General features: G+C 36.4%; 1 protein-coding gene across 1 annotated transcript; it reads right to left on the bottom strand.

Moving 5' to 3' along the window:
* Positions 1–297: 297 nt before the first annotated feature.
* LOC126979342 (uncharacterized) lies at positions 298–22,033 on the bottom strand. Its single transcript, XM_050828585.1, has 6 exons — positions 21,897–22,033; positions 20,913–21,111; positions 14,050–14,192; positions 11,116–11,257; positions 2,098–2,224; positions 298–498 (listed from the first exon to the last, which is right to left on the bottom strand). The coding sequence occupies exons 1-6, from the start codon at positions 21,946–21,948 to the stop codon at positions 298–300; spliced, it is 864 nt and encodes a 287-aa protein (XP_050684542.1). The 5' UTR covers positions 21,949–22,033.
* Positions 22,034–23,140: the final 1,107 nt, after the last annotated feature.

Genomic DNA, 23,140 nt, shown 5'->3' on the forward strand with positions numbered 1-23,140 from the left:
CGTAAACCGCAATCAACCTTTCATTCAATCATCTCAAATATAAAAAAATACACTATTATTAAAACATCGATCAAAGTTACAACGAACTACAAGAACTTATGTTACTTGCTGCTACGGAACCCTTCACGGCCGAGTCCGACTCGCACTTGGCTGCTTTTTGTTTTCTATTTTTGATCTAAGTAAATTAATGATAGTGTTTTGTTTTGTTCTACCGCAGCCGATACAGCTGATGATTTCATAAATTCAAGGGCGATAAAATTATTAAATTCAAACTATAATTGAATCCCATTGAGTTATTTATTTTAAAATATTTTGATTAAGAAACAATAAACAGTGTACGAAAAATATAAGAGCGCTGACAAATACAAAAAACATTGACAGATCGGCGTTTGCTTTGCTCCTAGCATCATTTTCACTAGTTAGTCGCTTCAGCATGTGCTTCGAAGGCCTCGGATCTCCACCAGGACATTGTTCATACATTATATTCTTGCCACAGTCCTAGAATGAAAATATTTTCAAGGTCTAACGTAATCATCAGCCAGAAGACGTCCACTGCTGGACAAAGGCCTCCCCCAAAGATTTTCACGACGATCGGTCCTGCGCTGCCCTCATTCAACGTATTCTGGCGATCTTGACCAGATCGTCGGTCCATCTTGTGGGGGTCCATCTATCAACACTCCGTCTTCCTGTACGTGGTCCGCGCCATTCTAGGACTTTACTGCCCCAACGGCCATATGTCCGTCGATCTATATGAAGGTCCAATGTATGTATGTTTAATTTAATTGACCGTATTCTGTTCTACTGGCATGATGCAGAGACTTGGCGTCGTTGTGAATCGTTTATCACATTTCCGCGAACAGCTGTTTGACCTGATCTCTGCCAGATTCGAAGGTTTTTCTGGCTTTGTGGATTAATAATAATAATAAACGTTATTAGCAACATAATTACATTGCAGGACATATCGGGTCGAAATTTATACCATTAAAAAATGAACCTTTAACAAAATAAGTAATTTCAACATAATGTGTAACAACAATAAAGAATAATTAATACAGATCTAGTGGAAGTTTAAAAGGAATATGAAAATAATAACATTGAGGAGCAGTGCAATCACTTTAGTGTTGCCAAAAGGAGGCCCACTCAGTATACGTCGAGCGATCTGAGGCTCGACACTGATTTTCAGTGGGCACCGTGTTTCGCAGCACGGACAGCAGATTAGGGATTCTATAGCACCACTGAAGGCTTTAGGTCCAGTGGAAGTTGAAGAAGCTCCTTTCTTAGCTAGCTCATCGGCTATCTCGTTTCTATGCTAGTCTCTAGCTATCTTTATGACCCGGTACCCACAACAGAGTAACCTTCCTTCCTTATAGGCCGGCAACGCTATTGTGATTTCTCTGGTGTTGCAAGAGAATGTGGGCAGTGGTTATCACTTAACACCAGGGGACCCGTACGCTCGTTTGTCCTCCTATTCCATAAAAAAACCCTGTTAATTTGGATAAGTGATGTAATTTCACCCTAGTCTCCCATCCCATATAATAATAATTACTATCTTATGTCATTTACCTACTTTATAAATGGACGAGCACGGTGCCTACTTGATGGCAGGTCATCACTAACACCCATTACATACTAAATCCTAGATAAGTAAAGTGTTCACCAGTGGGAGGTTCCTATGCACAGAATGACGGCTAGATAATGGGTACCACAACGGCGCCTATTTCTGCCGTGAAGCAGTAATGAGTTAAAACTGCGCAGTGTTTGTATATCAGTATTTCCGGTGTTTCCGGGACGATACGACATGGGTACCTTCAAAAAAAAGCGCGTACACCTTCCTTAAAGGCCGGCAACGCTTGATGATTCTTCTGGTACTGCAAGAGAATGTGGGCGGCGGTGATCATTTAACACCAGGTGACCCATACGCTCGTTTGTCCTCCTATTCCATAAAAAAAGTATCCTCTGATTAGTTTTATTCAAGGGACCATAGAGATTAGTAATATCAAGTCTTAAGACTTGATGTTGATTGTAATTTTGTACTTAAACGCATTCCCGAGAAAGACGATCATGACCAACCCCATTTAGTAACTTAATACTTCCAACCTGATAGACGGCTCCTTCAGAGACGATGACTGAGAACTTCTGCAGCGTCACTGCTTGGTCGTGCGTGCAATTTGAGGGTGATCGAAAAATAATGTTCAGCGTACATCTTCGAAAAGAGGTTCTTGCACTGTGAATGAATGATTTAAAATTGAATAATAAGCTGTGATAATGCCTAATAACTAGAATTTAAAACTAATCTCTATTTCGAGAAATTCACGCACACTAGCAGAAAGTGTCAAACAAATCGCGAGTGTAAGACGTAGCTTGTCACGCACAATAAAGTATGAAACCTGGCCTGTTATTATCGGTTGTTTAACAGCAAGAGACGCTATCTAGACGAATAAATTATCTAAGGAATTAAATTATAGCACCACATCATTATAATATATATATGGTGCAACCGCTAATAATTATAATTGTGTTCAATTGAGATAGGTTCATGTTCCAACCATTATTTATTATTATTATTTTACAATCATGCCTCTTTCCCGTAGGGGTAGGCAGAGACCTCTTCTTTCCACTTGCTACGATCCTTACATACTTGTTTCGCTTCGTCCACTTCCATTATTCCTTTCATACATGCTCTTCGGTTTAGGGTACTCTTGACCTGGGCTTTTTTCAAGACGTCCCTGATTTGGTCTCGAAACTACTACCTTCCAACACTTTCATTCACACGGGCCTTATAGACTTTTTTCGTCAATAGTTCTTCATTTACTCTCTCATTCCAACCATAAACTTAAAATATACTGGCGTATATACAAACGAAATGTCAGAGAGAGAAGCACATCTATCACGGAGATACAGCAAGATAGAAAAGGTAAGCGAATCTAATGTGCGAATCAGTTAGCCATGCTTGGAATTAGCTCCTAAGTATAGTTAATATTACGAGTGACAACCCATATAGCCGAATGGTTAGTGACCCTGGCTACTAAGCTACAGGTCCCGGGTTCGAATCCCGATCATTTATATGATGAATATGTTTTTTTTATGGAATAGGAGGACAAACGAGCGTACGGGTCACCTGGTGTTAAGTTATCACCGCCGCCCACATTCTCTTGCAACACCAGAGGAATCACAAGAGCGTTGCCGGCCTTTTATGATGCTTGTTTCGAAGTCATGGATGCTTAAGTGTATTCAAGTAAGCGTAGTTTGGGGCAAGATAATTTGTGTAAAAGTGTGTCAATATTATATTATTATTATAATATGAAACTCTGAAAGCATACGTACACATAGTGACAAATCATAATTGAGCACGTATTATCGGGCTGTCACGTCGTCTATTCGCTAGTCTATGAATAAATGTAGCTAGGTCAATGGTGTACTGTTATCTGTTATGTTATGTAATGTTATCTGGACTTGTAGTTTTTTTTTAATGAAAATACGAGACGAGACGATCAGGACGTTCAGATGATGGTAATTGATACGCCCTGCCCATTACAATGCAGTGCCGCTCAGGATTCTTGAAAAGGCCAAAAATTCTGAGCGGCATTACAATTGCGCTCGTCACCTTGAGACATAAGATGCTAAGTCTCATTTACCCAGTAATTTCACTAGCTACGGCGCCCTTTAGACCAAAACACAGTATTGCTTACACATTACTGCTTCACGGCAGAAAGAGGCACCGTTGTGGTACCTATAATCTAGCTGGCATCCTGTGCAAAGGACCCTCCCACTGGTAAACTTGTAGTTATCGCTGGCATCCAGGCTCTCCTAAGGATGTATTACATAACCTTATATATTATATCGTTGTTAGTAGATTTCACTCTCTTCTAAGCGCAAACAAAGACATAAAAAAAATAATTCAATAAAAAGCCTTTAAATATAAGCTAATTATTTTCTTGGGTAAATCAAATTTTAGAACACCAGACACAAAAATATAAAAAAAAATACGGGTTGCACTCCGGGAGTGCCGGTAGAAGGGAAATCTTGAACATTAATGGGATTAGGGAATAATTTCGCACGACTTGCTTTACTTATCAGTATAAAAGTACTGGCAGTTGTGTGGTTAAATATAATATTCATTTATTACGCTATCGTACACAAAAGTGACAATTTATATTACAAAAAAAAAATTAATACTTCTGAACTATTACAATAATTTTACATTAAAATGTTTATCTCTCAGAAAAATCAACTTACACCCATAATTACAGCGACTGTCTTACGAATTTTCGACCAGGTCACGCATTCTGACGATAGTTTAACATTTTATACCCATCCTTAGGAAAGTGCTCAACGCCGCTAAGGAAGTTTTCACTTCAAAAAGTCTGGCTTTTATTTATTTTTTTAATGGAATAAAGGAGAAACTGGTGTTAAGTGATCACCGCCGCCCACATTCTCTTGTAAAAACAGAGGAATCACAAGAGCGTTGCCGGCCTTAAGGAAGGTGTACGCGCTTTTTTTGAAGATACCCATGTCGTATCGTCCCGGAAACACTGCACTAAGAAGCTCATCCCACAGCTTTGTAGCACGTGTAAGAAAGCTCCTTGAAAACCGCACTGTGGAGGACCGCTACACATCCACATGGTGGGGATGATATTCTAACTTGTGGCGTGTCGTACGAAGGTGGAATCCGGCGGCAGGAATCAGGTTAAACAGCTCTTCGGAACAATCCCCGTGTTAAATGCGGTAGAAGACACACAATAAAGCGACGTCCCTACGCAACGCCAAGTGATCCAGCTATTCACAGAACACTGGTTCCCCGACAATTCGAACTGCTCTGCGTTTCACGTGATCAAATGGATCGAGTTGATACTCGGGTCCGCCAAATTCTGATTTGGCGGACCCCATCTCTGTGTGACAGCAATACTCCATGTGTGGCCGGACCTGCGCTTTGTACAGCGCTAGAATCTGGGCCTTCTTAAAGTATTACCATACTCTATTAATGACGCCCAGTTTCTTCTAAGCCAATTACCCTCCAGATGGCCACAGAATTAGCAATCGCTAGAGATTTCGAGACCCGCTAGTAGCTAGTATTCCGATACTAGACAAGGTCTTAAGGGAAGTGTTGTCGAAGAGCGGTCATACGACAAAAGGGGTTTTACCTTCAATCTTGAGGTAGAACAACTTTCTGCCCTTGACTCCAAAGAGTTAACAAAAATAAATAGTTGACTAAAATCAATCAACCGACAACACAATCTAACATGATTTTGGTCCCGAATGAACACCCAAAACTTTGCGAAACTTTCAACCTATACAGGATGTCCTTAAAAATAGTTAATGATAGTGATTAATTCACGTGTTTATTTTTATATCGTCATGTCAGAAACTGCTTATATTTTCAAAGTTGTTTCAAACTTTAGCAACATATACCCGATTTTGTAAAGATATTACGACTTGAGAGGTTGCGTTGATTAGGTAGGCAGGATACCTGGCCCGAATGAAACGTGCTTAGAGTAACCTCATATGTTTTGAGAAGGGATTCCTGGTGAGCTGTGGAAATGTAGCAGGACCAAATTGTATTGACTGTACGGCGTTGAATCCAAGCCTTACAAAACATGAGATGATAGCAATTAGTTCATACTTCTTCAGACCTGACGATTATTCTTTACCAGGCCAAGGCACATAGAGTATTTACTCGAGTTAAATTAACTTAAATGCCACCACACAATTTTCAAAACGACGCCACAATAGAAAAACATATGACAATCACACAAATTAAAATTTACCCTCGTGTGTTTGTTTTTTAAATAAATATAAATCTTTAAAAACACTGAAACTTGAAAATGTAGCCCACGTAGCAATATATGTTACTAATGCCCTTCAAATTTTGAAGAATACTAATGCAAACAATGCAGAAATTTTCAGACATCACAATGTGGTTATAACATATAAAGTATATTGAATATCCATGGTCAATCTTTCAAATGTTTTGAGTCATGTATTATAAAGTTAGGATCTCGGTGACTAAGATGTGTTCGGTGATGCTTCGAAAAACGCATTTTTTCGAGGCATCACCACAAAACCACAGAGATATCTTTAAAACCATTATAGCCGATTCCAAATACACGTGATATATTATATAATACAATATATTAAATCTTATATGTTTAAACAAGCTATTCTTGCATAAATACCTAATATCTCGTGTCATGGTGTTAAACTTTGAACTCCTCCGAAACGGCTTGACCGATTCTCATGAAATTTTGAGTGTATATTGCGTAGGTCTGAGAATCGGAATATCTATTTTTCATCCCCCTAAATGTTAAGGGTGGTCCACATGATTTTTTTTTTTTAATTTTTTGGACATTATTTTTAAATTTGTTTGATTATGAGTCAGCATTAAAAAATACACACAACTACGATCAACAGTTACTTTTGTATCGCGATTTTAATATCGGCAATACAACGTTAGCTGGGTCAGCTAGTATATATATATAATTTGAATCTCGGTAACGGCTCCAACGATTTTAATGTTTAGTATACAGGTAGTGTCGAGGGCGACGAATCGATCTCGGTAGGTTTGAATTTTAAAAAATGTAGTTTTATCCGTGTTTCAATGAGAAACTGCTACAATAACATTAGAATACAAAGGTAAATTTCGTCACTATATACAAGATCGATATTCGATCCAGATGTCCTATTAGTTTTTTTTGGTTCAAGTTTTGTACCTTCTTAAAAATCCGAGCAAGGCTCGGTCGTCCAGGTACTAATATATTATATGACAAAGAATTGTTAGTTTATATTTGTAGGATTAAGTTTGGTGAAATAAGTTTGCTACTCGTATAATATCAGTTATGATCGTGTCATCATGTGGACGAATGATGATATATTTTACTAATCTAAGGTTAAGAATGTAATGGGTGTGAGTGATTACCTGCAATCAAAACTAAAATCTTCAGCAAGGCAGAGAGTTTACTCAATATTAAAATGGATTTTAAAAGACATTTTACTACATTTTTTTATTTCAACCAAATCTCGAGCAGCCTGTACGTAAGACCTAGTTGATGCCTCAATGTTATCAATAACGAGGGTGGAACGAAAAAGTTTTCCTTCCCTTAGGAAATCTTAACGCCATGTCCAACACTGAGGAAAGCGTTTCAATTAACTTCCTATTTTGAACACCTAACGTGTAAACGTAGATATAAAATGTCCAGCAAGAAATGGATATATATGTATCCATTTCTATCGCAATGATTAATGACACAATATTTTATACATATTACATTTATCAAAAATGTAACAGGTCTTTAAGTATTAAGTTCTGTTTACTTTGAAATAACGCGTCATTCTTACGAGGTTTATGAGTAAAACATATGATAGCTAAAATATAAAAATTTTAAATGTGTACACTTAGATGAATAATTGGTCTCCGCAGCTCTACAACTAGATACTACTACGACTACATAAGAACAATAGCTTTTTTACTGCGGCAATTTTTATATTGTAGTGTGTATTGGCTGTTTGTAAAGATCCTTGTGTGCGTGACGTGACATCTTGACACTCAATCGGATCTTTCAAATTTCATAACTTATACATATACGCTTCGTGTTATTTTACATTGAAATTAATAGAATATAAAATACTGATGATATGTGATCCCAGTGTCTTTCTTATTTCTTGTAGTATTTATTATTTTTACAATGTTTTATTATGGAACCCGGTATTTTAGTTTCAATTATTAGCAAAGTTTGACATAACATGACATTATGACACGTCAACGTCACACATTGTTTGCCACGAGACCACACGAGACTGGCTCGAGTACGCCAACGGCTGTAGTATTAGTTGCCGCACTTTATAACTATGCCTGCGCCTATCTACTTGGAGCGCAGTGGAGACCAATCATTAATCTAAGTATGTACATAACATTTATTACACTTGACTGCTTGACCTTCAATTGTTTTTTCATTGAAATTATAATAATTTTACAATAAGTTCCAGAGTAGAACCAAAACAATAGGGATTAAATATTAATATTAATAATGTTTGAACAGGATACGGATAAGGAATCCATCAACGTTTTTGGTTTTATCGCTTTCGTAGAAAAAGCTTTGACTTGAAGAATGACACCCGAGGACAATAAAAAGGTAATGATGCATTGGATGCGGTAGTAGAAGCTGATTCACATAAAACTATCAAAGAATTAACGGCATACTTTGATGTTACTATAACATACAATATTGAACTATTTGCAACCAATTGATAAACTATAAACGGTTGAACTGTCCCATCATTTGAGTGACCTACAGGAAGAAACACGCCTTGAACCTTGCCTTACCATTTTGAACTATTTTGTTGAATTAGGCGTTACTTTGCGGAAATCCATAATTATACAAATAATTTAAGTCTTCTTTAGTGTTAATTCCGCCAATATTTGTCTTTAAAACATTTCGACACGTGTTTCGCACGAGACTGGTCTCGTGCCTGATTTTGGTGAGACAACACGTCCTGAGGATGCCTCGTATAGAGGCGAAACACGTGTCAAATTGTTTTAAAGACAAATATTGGCGGAATTAACACTAAAGAAGACTTAAATCATTTGTATAATTATGAACTATGTCAGTAATAAGAAAATTTGGGGCGAATTGTAAAGTAAAACGTAAAGTGAGTTCTAAGTGATAATCCTAAGCGAACATCGCAATGGCTGATTCCAGGTCGTACTCCGCACCAATGCCCGAAAGCAAGCTGACCCAGACAGAAACGATAGTAATTATTTGTTAGTTACTTCATAGTGTAATCCACTACAGCGTCCTCTGATCGGTCAATCATGAAATGACATTATGTGTCTATTGTATTTAACATAAATAATGATGGCGAAATTTTCAGTGAGAGTGTCATCAAGTTTGACTCGACAACTGATTGTCAACATTACATCGCAAGACGTCTCCCCTGATAACGAGAGCTGGAAAGGTCTTGAAACTCTAAAATAATACTAAAAAATGTAACTTTTACGCAAAAATCTAATGTAAAAAACAACTGTAACACTCGCGTTAATTAAAGAAAATACGACGTCACACAGCTCGAGTAACCGTTTTACTGATTCGGGAATTATATTTAGAATCCTTTCAACATTCTTTCTATATTCAACAAACGTAGCCCCTGTATACCATTTATTTCGCAATATGGACAATGTATGTATGATAAAAATTAACATTAAAAAGCAGACATGCAGTTGCTGACAATCAGACAAACACATTACAAAATGTCTTCATAGAGTTTGTTGCGTCCAGATCCCGAAAGTACAATCGCAAATAAAAAATTTCCTAACCGTGAGATGGCAGAATTGTACAGTCAATGGCGGTAAGTAATTCGATTAAATAAAAGTATTTTAAGTCACAAAAAATGCACGATTTTTTCAATACAAATAATGTATAGTAAAGCTTTATATGACTTAGATCTTAGTAAGATGTTTTATGAGATAAAAGAAAACGAATATTTATTTAAAAAATGTTCTGGAGTTGGCGTAATGCGAAATTTACGCAAATTAAGTTTAGATAGAATTAGAAATAGATCAATTGCTGATCTGCCGTAATAAAAAAGACGCATCTAACAGTTTTCCCAAAATTGTACTACATATATTTTCGGAATCAGTAAAAAAAGGCACGTCTACTGATATATTTTTTTTTATCACTGTGAAATAGGGCACATCTGTAGTATCATGGGAGGTATTACTAAAACGAATAATCGCTTCTGGTCTTTACGACGCTGAAAAAACGCATTTACTTAGAAACGTCTCAGTCTCTTACAGAATATTAAATTGATCCATGACATTTTTTGACGACCTGTATAGCCGAGTGGTTAGCGATCCTACCTACTAAGCTAGAGGTCCCGGGTTCGAATCCCGGTAGGTGCAAGCATTTATATGATGAATATGGATGTTTGTTTCCGAGTCAAGGATGTTTTTAAATGTATTTATGTATGTTTATATGAATTTATGTATGTTTTTAAGTAAGTATATTGTTTTAAATATATCGTTGTCTTGTAACCCATAACACAGGCTATATATGCTTAAATTGGGGCAAGATAATTTGTGTAAAAAGTGTGTCAATATTATAAAAAAAAATTATATTATTTCATCATTTATTTGTCGTCATGGGTATACATAAGATGTTACAAATCACAATAAAAGTTCTCCATTCCTTGCCCACATGCTGTGCCGTACAAATATCAATGAATAACAAGTTCTTAAAGAAATATAAATATATACAATGTCAGTAAATTGATATCAAAATAATTGAAATTGATAAAAACATTACTAAGCGTTGCGTAGAGACGTCGCTTCATTGTGTGTCTTCTACCGCATTTATCACGGGGAGTGTTCCGAAGAGCTGTTTAACCTGATTCCTGCCGCCGAATTCCACCTTCGCACGACACGCCACAAGTTAGAATATCATCCCCACCATCTGCATGTAAGGCGGTCCTCCACAGTGCGGTATTCAAGGAGCTTTCTTCCTCGTACTACAAAGCTGTGGAATGAGCTTCCTTGTGCGGTGTTTCCGGGACGATACGACATGGGTACCTTCAAAAAAAGCGCGTACACCTTCCTTAAATGCCGGCAACGCTCTTGTGTTGCAAGAGAATGTGGGCGGCGGTGATCACTTAACACCAGGTGACCCGTACGCTCGTACGCTTTGTCCTCCTATTCCATTAAAAAAAATAGTAAGTAATTAAATTAAGTAAAATGAATAAACCTTTCTGGATTACATTATTTAAAAAAAAGACACTTCTGCGTAGATACGTCTTTCCATCTTAGTATGAAGAAAAATAGTCAGGCGCAAGAACCAGATGCGATTTTTTTACTTAGTAACTGGTGATTGTGCCTGGTCAGTTTATCTTCATACAAGAAAGTATAATATTTTAATTTAATCAAAGTGTTTACCATTTTTTTTTTACTTTTGAATGGTAGGTAATTTTTACATTTGAGGTTGAACTTTCGGGATCTGGATTCAACAAACTCTGTGAAGGCATTTTGTAATGTCAACAGCCGCATGTCTGCTTTTTGTGATGTGAATTTTTTACCATAAAGGGGCTAGGTCTGTCGAGTATACAAAGAAAAAAGTATAATTGGCTTCTTACCAACATAAATTAAAATGAATGTCGTAATGTGTCCATTCAAGACTAGTATTCTTCTCCTGTTCGACAATCATTTTGAAGATTTTGTAGCAATCTTCCCAACGGTCCTCATTGCTTTCAATACATTGTGTCAATCCTTCGTAATCTAAAGGGAATCCGTTGTATAAGTATTCTTAAAATCATATACATCAAAGAACTAAAATTGGGCTCATTTGATGGTAAAAATTATGGCAATAAATCAGGGTTGTCTGTGGAAGCTATAAACTTTTTACTAGTTTTAGATAATATTATTTGTAAAGAAAAGCCATATCGAGATATTTATTCCGCTACGCTATCTTTTTACCAGTGGGAGTCTCCTTTGCACAGGATACCGACTAGATTATGGGTACTACAGCAGTAATGTGTAAACATTACTGTGTTTCGGTCTGAAGGGCGCCGTAGCTAGTGAAATTACTTGACATGAGACTAAGCATCTCATGTCTCAAGGTGAAGAGCGCAATTGTAATGCCGCTCAGAATTTTTTGGGCTTTTCAAGAATTCGGAGAGGCACTGCATTGTAATGGGCAGGGCGTATCAATTACTACCAGTTGAACATCCTGCTCGTCTCGTCTCTTATTGGCATAAAAAAACGCTGACTAAATAATACGTCAATATACAATATTGGAATTTAACCCCGATTTCGTTGTTGAATCTAAACTTGATCAGTCAATTTAAAATCTGTTTACAGAATAGATAGAATAGGTAACTTTATCAGAAACTCAACAGAATTACTAACTAAAAGCCCTGCTCATTACTTCATTAATATGCATTGCCGCTCACGATTCTTATGAAACATGAAATGCAAAGAAGCCCTTCACTGACAAAACTAATGCTGAGATGTGTAGATGTTGTAGCGAAGACATTTATGGATGTAATAGACGAAGAGAAATATTTTGGTTCCGCAAACATATATTATAAGTTCATCAACTGGGTGGAACAAATAAATTTAATCCGAACAAAAATTTGTATTTATATTTTATAATTATTATATTCATATATTGTGACAGGCTCTCTTGCTGAAAAAATGTAGCGATGCTCTGGCCAATTTAATTAGTGATTAACTTTTTATTTTAAAAGGTGAATAAATATGAAAATGCTCGGAATGAAATAAAAACAACGATTTTGATTTTCCTTTGATATGCCTCCGTCGTTCAGAAATCAAATTGAAAGAATAGTTAAAAATGAATTACTATTATTAGAATCTTTGTTTCTCAGGAAGTAAAAATTTTTGAACTTTATTCTAGGTACTTCTACTTAGTACTTAGTGGATTAACTACAGCTGTTAACTATGACGGCAAAACAACGTTTGCTGGGTCAGCTAGTATTCAATATTTGTTCTATTTCAGAATACATTATTTTTACAACTATAACTTATTATACAACTTATTTTTAAGATACTTAAGTAGTTTTTTATCACCTTAAATGCAAATTACAGTCAATATTATGGATTGATATGTTCTCCTATAATTGGTAGTACATACAAATGTTAAGATATAAGGCATGTGTTAGATGTAAGTTAATATGTGCAACTGTTGGAGATCCATACAAATAAATAAATAGGAATCGTGGAGGCAAATAAAAGATCATGTTGGAGTGACCTCAAAATAAGTATAATACTAGGTTGGTAATTGTATTCAAAACTTCTACATCCTACGCTGTTGATGTTTGGCAAGGTGCAGTGCGAAAAACAAACTAGGAAGGCCTCTCTTTTGGTTCCATATTTTTAGAAAATTTTGAGTTGTATGGTGAGTCATCCAGCGTTACTGGGGTGAATTGTGCTATGGGTACCTGAGACACGCTTTTCCCCGTCGCATTGATTGAAATTTAAACAAACTCTCGCATAGTAATAACTTGTTTGCTTGTCAAATCTATCGTCAATTTTTATATTTACATGAGATAGTTTACGTTTTATCTTTATTTGAAATAGGCGTATCTATATCTATTTGCTCTGCTCGGAAATAGGTTTTTTTTAAGAAGTGGACAAACGAGCGTTCAGGTCATCTGATGTTAAGTGATCACCGCCATCACATTCTCCTGCAACACCAGATGAATCACAAGAGCTCTAGTTCTCCCTAAACGCAACAGTCGTCCCGTATCAAATTAGCACTTATGAAACAGACGGGTAACGAGATACTGTTAGTGTATTTTTATTGTTTACTAGTTGACCCCACAGACGTTGTGTATATCTATACTAATATTATAAAGAGGAAAGATTTGATTGTTTGTTTGTTTGCATTGAATAGGCTCCGCAACTACTGAACCGATTTGAATAATTCTTTCACTGTTGGGAAGCTACATTATCCCCGAGTGTTATAGGCTATATAACGTTTTCAAATAAATTAGGGATCCCTACTAAAAGTCCAGTAATGTAACCCAAGGTGTAAAAATACGTACGCGAACGACGTCGCGGGGTATCAGCTAGTAATAAATAAAATAATGTTTTTTATGAATTTGTCAATAATATTTCATAACATCAAGAATTATTCCGTAAAATATGCTCCCTGTTGTTGTTTTACAGCAGAACTGTCAAACCGTGCGTCAATAAATTCTCTCATAGAAAATATGTCCATACAAAACAAATATCGGACGACGGGGGACACATCAAAGGAAAAACAAAATTGTTGTTTTTATTTAATTCCGAACACATTCATATTTATTCACTGGACTTCCACAAATAATTCAAGACCAAAATTAGCCAAATCGGTCCAGCCGTTCTCGAGTTTTAGCGAGACTAACGAAAAGCAATTCACTTTTATATATATAAATAATGGGTAAGTACATCAAAACTATGTCAAGTGCTTCCACTTGACTATTATACAAATATATTACCAATATTCAATACAAATACTAGACTTCTCTAGTATTTGTATTGAATATACGTATTGATGTTTAACTCACGTAACAAAAATAAGTCATCGTCACAAATATTGTTAGCCACGTGTATGTGTCCTTTGATGCTTTCTTCGTTGAAGTAACTGTCAGTTTGTCCTTTACAGTCGATATTCCAATCCATTGCGCAGGTTGTTAGATGTTTTATTGCTCTGAAAAACTTTGTAAATTAACAAAAATATATTATGCGCTTCACCAGTGGAACTCCTTTTCACAGAATACCAACTACATAGCGTATTACTCCATCGTATTTTTGTGTAGTATTCTTCAAATTATTATATTCCCAATATTCCTTTATGAGGTGGAAACATGGACGGAACAAGTTAAGGCAAAGGATAGAAGCATTCAAGATGTGGTGCTGGAGGTGCATTTTACGGATAACCTGGACAGCCAAGCACACTTATGCATCGTTTCATTCCCAGCTTTGTGTCCGAACCCACCTTTCTACAATCTGTCACCACAGAATCCTCACCTTTTTTTTATGAAATCAAGAATATTGAGTGGAACTGCTTTGTATTGGCCAGGGGGTATTACTTTCCATCAGATGACCTTACTCGGCTCGTCTCTGTTTTTCATTTAATCATACCTGCTAAGGCATATATGAAATACGAAAATTCACTTTAACTTAGCACTCCTCAAAGTGTGCCATGACAATTTGAGGTTTTAGTACCCACTTGGGTTACAATATCAAAATATCTATCACTGCTTATGAATAATAAAGATACCTAGCTTCATAGTGAGACAGTAAGCCTACCTTCTTTATCTGCATACCCATAGTCAACTGATAGATACTAATGAACGGATATTGATGGATATGCCGCAGGTATATTGTCAAAGCCGTGATATTTGAATTTCCGTAGTGATATTATAATTAAACGGTAGAAAGTCAGTCAACTTAATTTCATACAATTTAACGGCCTGGTTTTAGTGACATTGTAATGTCATGGGTACACTATAGTGATATTGTAATAAATCTAGGTATAACACAAATGAAGCTAGCAGTGTTAGACGTCGAGCGTTCTAATTGGTCAATTTTTTTTAATACAACTTGCAAAATTCAATTTGCAAAACAATAATCGTTAACGTTGGAGCGTGTATGCAATTTTCCGTCTGAAATTATTGTTGAAATAGTAGTTAACCAGGGCCGAGCGGTTAGTTAACAATTAGTCGATTACACTAAAGCATAACTAAAAAATAATGACTTTAAACAAATACAAGAAACAGACCAATCAGAGACGGCCTCGTAAACTAATGACCAGTAAAATTGTGAAAATATCGTTGCCTCACAATATCACTATAATGTACCCATGAAATTACAATTTCATTAAAACCAGGATGTTGTTTTGCAGGTGTAAGAAGTAAAACGACTGTCAATCTACCGTTAAATAATTTTAATTATCCGGATGACCGAGCATTGCCCGGATTATTAAGTATGTACAAAACTTGAACAAAAAAATAATAATAGGACATCTGGATTCGAACCCAGGTCTTCTGCTTTCTGGATCACCCAATGTCCCATCTAAGCTATTATAGTCTTGTATTTAGTGGCGAATTTTACCTTTGTATTCTAATTTTATTGTAGCTGTTTCTCTTTAAAACATGTATTAAACTACTTTTTTTTTTAAATCGTTGGAACCGTTTCCGAGATTCAGATTATATACACTGGCCTGCAAAAGTAAGTATGTATCACACTTTTCAAATTTTTTTTTCTTAACTATAGAAGGTAGAGATTTAAGATTAATAACGTTTTGTCGGAAATTTTATAGGCTTTAATTCTTAGAAACTGAAATTATACATTTGTAACATTTTTAACTTAAAAAAGATAAAACAATGAAAATAGACATTTTTAGTTTAGTGTAAAAAAAATCAACTAAAATGTATTACATGTTATTTAATTTTTAATAACTGGTATTGCCTCCTCGAGCTCTGATTTCAGCTTCGAGCCGGTTTGGCATACTGAACACTAGGTTTCGGAGCCGATGTTGGGGAATATTCTCCCATTCTTCTACCAGGGCCTGTTTTAGTGCCCTGAGGGTAGTAGGTGGTGGTCTGCGATTTCTGACTAGCCTCCCAAGCTCATCCCAGGCGTGTTCAATCGGGTTGAGATCAGGACTTCTTGATGGCCAAGCCTCCTGAATATACTCTTGTACGATATGAGCCGTGTGTGGCCGGGCATTATCATGCATCAGCATCGATCCATCACCAATATTTGCTAAATACGGTCCTGCATACTCATTGAGAATCTCTTGAGCATATCTTTGCCCAGTGAGGGTGCCATTTTCTATGGCTACTAGCTCTGTGCGACCTTCTGAAGATATGCCAGCCCATACATGTACACTGCCTCCACCGTATTGGACTCTTTCTGAGATGCAGGCTTGAAGGTATCGCTCACCAGGTCGCCTGTAAACACTTGGCCTTCCATCAGAAGTGTAAAGGGAGAATCGAGACTCATCTGCAAACAAAATTCTTGACCATTCTTCTTCATCCCACTGCATGTGTTCACGGGCGTATCGCAGTCTCGCTACTCGATGCTGTCTCTCGAGTTTTGGGCCACTCGCTGGTCTTCGGGGTTTCAAATTTGCTTCATTAAGTCTTCTTCTCACTGTACTGTCACTAATGTAGTCCCTCCGGGTCTGAAGTAGCTGTTGCTGGACTACAACTGCATTTTGGTGACGATTTCTTAACACAGTGGAAATAATATAACGATCTTCTCGGGCACTGGTACACCTGGGCCTGCCATTACAAGGTCTCCTCAGATGGTGTCCAGTCTCTTCGTACCTTCGCTTTACCTTCTGGACCGTTCGTACCGTCACACAAACCATTCTTGCAGTGCGACGCATACTGATGCCTAGTTCGAGAAAAGCCATGATCCTGGCACATTCTTCAACTGAAAGAGGCATGATAAATAAATGTTATGTGCTTTTTAGCATAAATTTTTAAAACAAGACCCATCGATCTTGAAAAAAATTTAAAACAGAAAGAAAAATGTGAATGGTAAATTTGTAATTCGGAAACGTCCACTTTGAAAAAGGAATGGTTTTGTTTTAGAAGTTTTTTTTCAGCCAATTCTTAAAAGAAGGTTACCAACTATAAAGATTTTATGTACAAAATTAAATTTTCTTTGGAGTCCTTTTTATTTCGAAAGTATATTTTGTGAACATAAAACGTTATCCCAATTTTAAAAGTGTGATACTTACTTTTGAAGGCCAGTGTATATGTACAAGAATCGCTCGTTTAAAGATAGAAGATATCTCTGAAAATATACCTACGATAGACAACAATATGTTCTGTGGTTTTAGAGCTTCACTTTCAGTAACTTATTTAAGATTACCAATAATTAAGGTCAAAATGAGAAAATATACTCGTCATCTAGAAGTATTCGCAAAGATTTTGGTGGACTGAATTTCAAAACTGATAATGTACCAGTTTTCTATATTAGTTCTTGCTAAATTTAAAATCGTTTTTCCATGGTTCAAGCTTTCCAACTATTTTAAATTATCTAGATAGTCCTAGAGAACTAATCTGGCAATTAGTGTTGTCGGTTCAACGCACACCCAATTAAGATTGGAACCGAATAAATATCTATCTCATCGTAAATATAATAAAAATTGAATTTCCGTTTGTGCAGCCATTCTTTCGCAATCGGCCAATAGAACAATTCATTTCCTTTTGCTGAAATTTATAAGTTCTTACGTCATTTCTGCAGTTACCATCACGTGCTACTAATAAATAGCTCCATATTTTCTGTCGAGTCAACAAGTGACTCGGATTACTTCAGAGAGCGATTTTTCAATAAAGTTTAGATGTAACTTAAACATGGCGTGATGAGGAGAATTAAACTTTTCGTTTGGTCTTTAAAGGAGGAAAACGGAAAAGTGGGAAAAAAATTGTCATTTGCAATTCAATAAAAGCTTTGGAGGTTAACGACTTAGGGCGGATTCGACCAAATACGATGTTACACGAGGGTAACTAAACAGGGATAATTTTACCCCTTGAATTTATCCCTTGGATATTTTCGTTTCCATTTTTACAACGTCCTTGCGGAGTACGCTATCTCGGTATTGCTATCCAATCGATTAAAAATGAATGATGAACGAACGTATAAACCGACAAAAACCTGTTCTTTTGTTTCTTCTTACGTGACATAAAATGTCGTAACGATTCAATTTTTTAGGATAATAGTGTGAATGTCAAATGTTGAAGCTTGTTTATTTTAATTCGTCTTCTTGGTTACAAGTAACATATCTGCTATGCCAACTTTTATTCTCAGTTTAAACTTTTATGCCACAAAAATCGTCCGTTTAAATGTTTACTCGCGTATAGTTATATTATTTATATTAGCTTCACCAGTATGTATGTTTGTTTGTCACCGATTCATTTGGACGCGATTTTGACCCACTTTAAACGGCCAGATTTCGTTCAGATTTCGTTCCTTATTATCGAGGACCGATGGCACTACATTAATTTGATAAAATTATTCTATTTTTTAGTTCGGTTTTCTACAAAAACGGTGTTTTTTAGTTTTTTTTAACTACTATTTATTAGGTTAGTAGTTGGTGAAATGAAAAAATAGCTTTAATCTTATAATAGCAGTAGTTACTCGCCAGTAAAACTTACTCCAGTTTGGTCAAATCCGCACTTAGTAGTCTAACGGTCACTTTAGTCAGTTTCGATCTTAGATTTAGTGTCCGCTGCGCTCCAACTACATACCGCACTACTTTTTTTGGTTTTTTTATTACGGCAACTACTAGATGTTTACGTGCGTGGCATCTCTCAAATTTTGTAATATATGCTTCATGTTATTTTACATTGACATTAATAAAATACCAAATACGTACTGATGATATGTGATCCCAGTGTCTTTCTTATTTTTCTTGTACTTATTATTTTTATAAAGTTTTACTACGCAACCCGACATTTTAGTTTCAATTATTTGCAAAGCTTAACAGAATATATGGTACATACGTACACCCACTTGTGCGTCGTATTATCTGCCGCACTTTGCTACTACGCCTGCGATATCTAGTTGGAGTGCAGCGAAGACCAATCGTCAATATATGGTTTCGACATATTCCAATCACAAATCTAACTTTTTGGTCATGATATTTTACGGAACATTGTAATGGGAAGGGCGTATCAATTACCATCAGCTGAACGATCTGCTCGTCTCGTCCCTTATTTTAATTTAAAAAAAAATGTTTTGATCTCTTTTGTAAATCCATTTTTGGGTCATTCCCCTTTAATGTAATTCGATTTTTACTTATAGAATTGAAATGTAAAATTTGGGGTAGATAGTATTTTTGGGGTAGATTGATATAAATAGTATTTTCAATATAATCATTTACAGAAATCGGATATGCGAGTATAATGTAAGTATATCGTACCTAGATCTGACTTCCTCACTATTGATTTCTAAAGAAATTAAAACGTCAGTAATTATATTTAAAGCGAGTTTTGTTCCGACACTTCGATATCTTCTCGATTTTTGGAGCCATCGATTATTAAAATCACACTATAGGGGGGGAGGTAATTGGTGAGCTGTGACATTGTGTGACAGAAGGTGGGCAGGTCCATAAATTTGGTGGTCACTTTTAAACAATTGGTATTGTGGTATCTTAGTGTAAGATATTTGAACTATTAATGAAAAAATCAAAAATATTTCCCGCTCTACGTTAATAGATTGCTCCAGTGTCAAGTTATAACTACGTGTTTTTTATGAAAATAAGAGACGATGGTAATTAATACGCCCTGCCCATTACAAAGCAGTGCCGCTCAGGATTCTCGAAAAACCCAAAAATTCCGAGCAGCACTACAATTGCACTCGATATCTTGAGACAAAAGATAATATGAAGTCTCATTTGCCCAGTAATTTCACTAGCTACTTCAGACTGAAACACAATAATGTTTACACATTACTGTTTCATGGCATAAATAGGCACCGTTGAGGTGCCCATAATCTAGCCGGCATCCTGTGCAAAGGGGCCTCCGACTGGTAAAACTGGAGTCTCACAAATGTGAACAAGACGAGGAGAAAAACATCGAACTCGTATGGCATATAATATGAATAGTCCATTATGATTTTCGGTATAGTAAAATATTATAAATCAGATTTTAAATAATTAGTCTGGCCATAAATACTGTTACATAAAAAATTCATTTTTTTTCAACTTTTTAATTATTTTGAAACTGGAACAAAATAGAAAATAGGATCGCAGTGATCGCCTGGCACAAAGTGTGTATGGAGCCGTCGATCATATTCCAACTTCAAAAGCTTGATATCAGCCGGATGTTCGTATACACGGACTAGTAAAAAAAAGAAGGATTTCGCGCCGTGATATTAGCAAGTGAAGCACCTTTATGCTAGTGTGTGTGCGGTTAAGGGGTATACCAGTAACACAATTTTTTCACCCTTAAATAATCATATATCCACAAATACTTTTATATTATTGTTTTTAAACTTTTTCACAACCTACGACGGCATTTTTAAAATATTTTATTGTGACGCAAACTGATCTGTCACAGACGATGGTAAATCTCATAATGGCGGCTGATCGGCTTGTATTAGTGTAAGTGTATGCGTGGGGCTATGTATTTACACGTTTACCGGCTTGTTTTGGTGCCTCGCTGTTATGTAAGGTGACACAGAGTCCTTATTATTTTACTCGTCTGTGTTCGTATATCGTACTATCAACAGATACAGCAACACTTCGTCTGTCGAAGATCAGAAAAGATCAGGGCGGCCGCGTGTTGTTAGAACTACAAAGGCTGTTAATGCTGTTAAAGCCAGAATTCGTCGAAACCCCATTAGGAAGCAAAAAATCTTATCACTTTTCATTTGTAACAGAACTTATGGCTGGACTAGGTATACATACTTGCACCAGTCATAAAGTTTGTTAGGTAGCGGTGGAATCATTCTGCTTGAATTATACACCAGAGCAGCATCAGACGTGCAGTTCCTGGAATATTGAGAAAAGTCTTCACAGTTGATGATTTTCTCTTTTTCTTTCACATCTGTTAAGACGGTCTCGAACTCCGATTGTGGCCTTTTGGTAGGTCCTGTGTCAACATACACTGTAACGGTTCACAGATTACCATTTTTATATTTTCATATAAACCATGCACAGCTTCAAACAAATTAATACATTTTCCACGATTTTTAAAGTTTCATTAATCGAATAGATTAACCGATCAAGTCGGATATTTAATAATTACATTTTTTCTCAAGTGTTTTAGTTTGCGTTTTAATTGGTTACATCTGGGGTTTGGATTAAGTATCCCGTAGTACGAATTAGGAGGTAAAAATATTGTAGTTGATAGAGCTTTAGTCCACGATAATAATGATACTACTTTAATTGCAAGGTAGTGCACCGTTTTCAAGAAAATAATGAAAAAAATTAACCTAAATGGGTAAATCAAGTAAATGAAACAATACATGAGCGCTGGCATGGCGGTGGGAGTCTAAAAACTTGCTATTAACTGTCAATTGTAAATGAAAAACAGAAATTGAAACGTAATAAATAGTCTGGGATAGATAAAACGACTTCATTAATAATAATTTTAGACTAAAAAGGCTAGAACCCAGAGTTGTATGTTTTTATTTTCTCTATTGTTTATTCCGTAGATTTACAAGCTATTTAAAAAAAAGGTAGATTGTACAATGATCTAATATTAAATATACGGTGATAATATTAAGGTACTTTAAATTTTTTTAAATAGTAAAGTTTAAAATGAAATAGATGCAATTTGCAGTTTTTCTTACTAATGTGCATGAAAAATAACATTCACTCTTAAGCTAAACATTAACTGAAGTTCTTTCATATAATAGTTGTGACAGTGCTAAAATAAAAATTACTCACACACGGCGTTTAAAATGTCGACAATAATAAGCAAAAATAAAACCTGGAGCATTTTTCTATTTCATTCATATTTCTCTATAAAATTTTATTTAATTTTCTTTCTTGACAGTCAGAATTGTTGCTTTGACGCGAGTTTCTTTATACCTCAAAGCGTTATACAGATAATAGAGTGAAGAATTTTGTGATTGCACTGTATAGAACCTCTTTTATTTTTGAAAGCTCTTAGAAAGTTCAATTTCGAAGTACTACAAAGAGGTTGGTAAATCAATAAATTTAAGGAATTTAATTGTACAACTTGGTCAAATTAACATGACACCTCGCTCGATATCCACAGTCACCTTGCGAGGGCATTAGCAATTACAGAGTTGGGTTGGTCTTTTTTTTTATGGAATAGGAGGACAAACGAGCGTACGGGTCACCTGGTGTTAAGTGATCACAGCCGCCCACATTCTCTTGCAACACCAGATGAATTACAAGAGCGTTGCCGGCCTTTAAGGAAGATGTAAGCGCTTTTTTTGAAGGTACCCATGTCGTATCGTCCCGGAAACACCGCACAGGGAAGCTCATTCCACAGCTTCGTAGTACGAGTAAGAAAGCTCCTTGAAAACCGCACTGTGGAGGACCGCCACACATGCAGATGGTGGGGATGATTTCCTAACTTGTGGCGTGTCAAAGTGTGCGAAGGTGGAATTCGGCGGCAGGAATCAGGTTAAAAAGCTCTTCGGAGCACTCCCCGTGATAAATGCGGTAGAAGACACACAGTGAAGCGACGTCTCTACGCAACGCCAAGTGATCCAGCCGTTCACAGAGCGCTAGGTCCCCGACAATTCGAGCTGCTCTGCGTTGCACGCGGTCGAATGGATCGAGCTGATACTGGGGTGCGCCAGACCAGAGATGACAGCAATACTCCATGTGTGGCCGGACCTGCGCTTTGTAGAGCGCTAAAATGTGGGCTGGCTTGAAGTATTGCCGTGCTCTATTTATGACGCCCAGTTTCTTCGAAGCCAATTTGGCTTTGCCCTCCAGATGGCCACGGAATTGGCAATCGCTCGAAATTTCGAGACCCAGTATTCCGATACTAGGCGAGGCTTTAAGGGAAGTGTTGTCGAAAAGCGGTGATACGGCAAATGGGGTTTTTTTGGTAATATTGTTAACTTAAGACGTTAATTATTATAACAGTGTTAAAAATTTAAATTAATTACATAACTACAGTGTTATATTTTACTGTGTAAATATATATCACC

Source organism: Leptidea sinapis, chromosome 3 (genome assembly GCF_905404315.1).
Source record: "Leptidea sinapis chromosome 3, ilLepSina1.1, whole genome shotgun sequence".
Taxonomy (NCBI): domain Eukaryota; kingdom Metazoa; phylum Arthropoda; class Insecta; order Lepidoptera; family Pieridae; genus Leptidea; species Leptidea sinapis.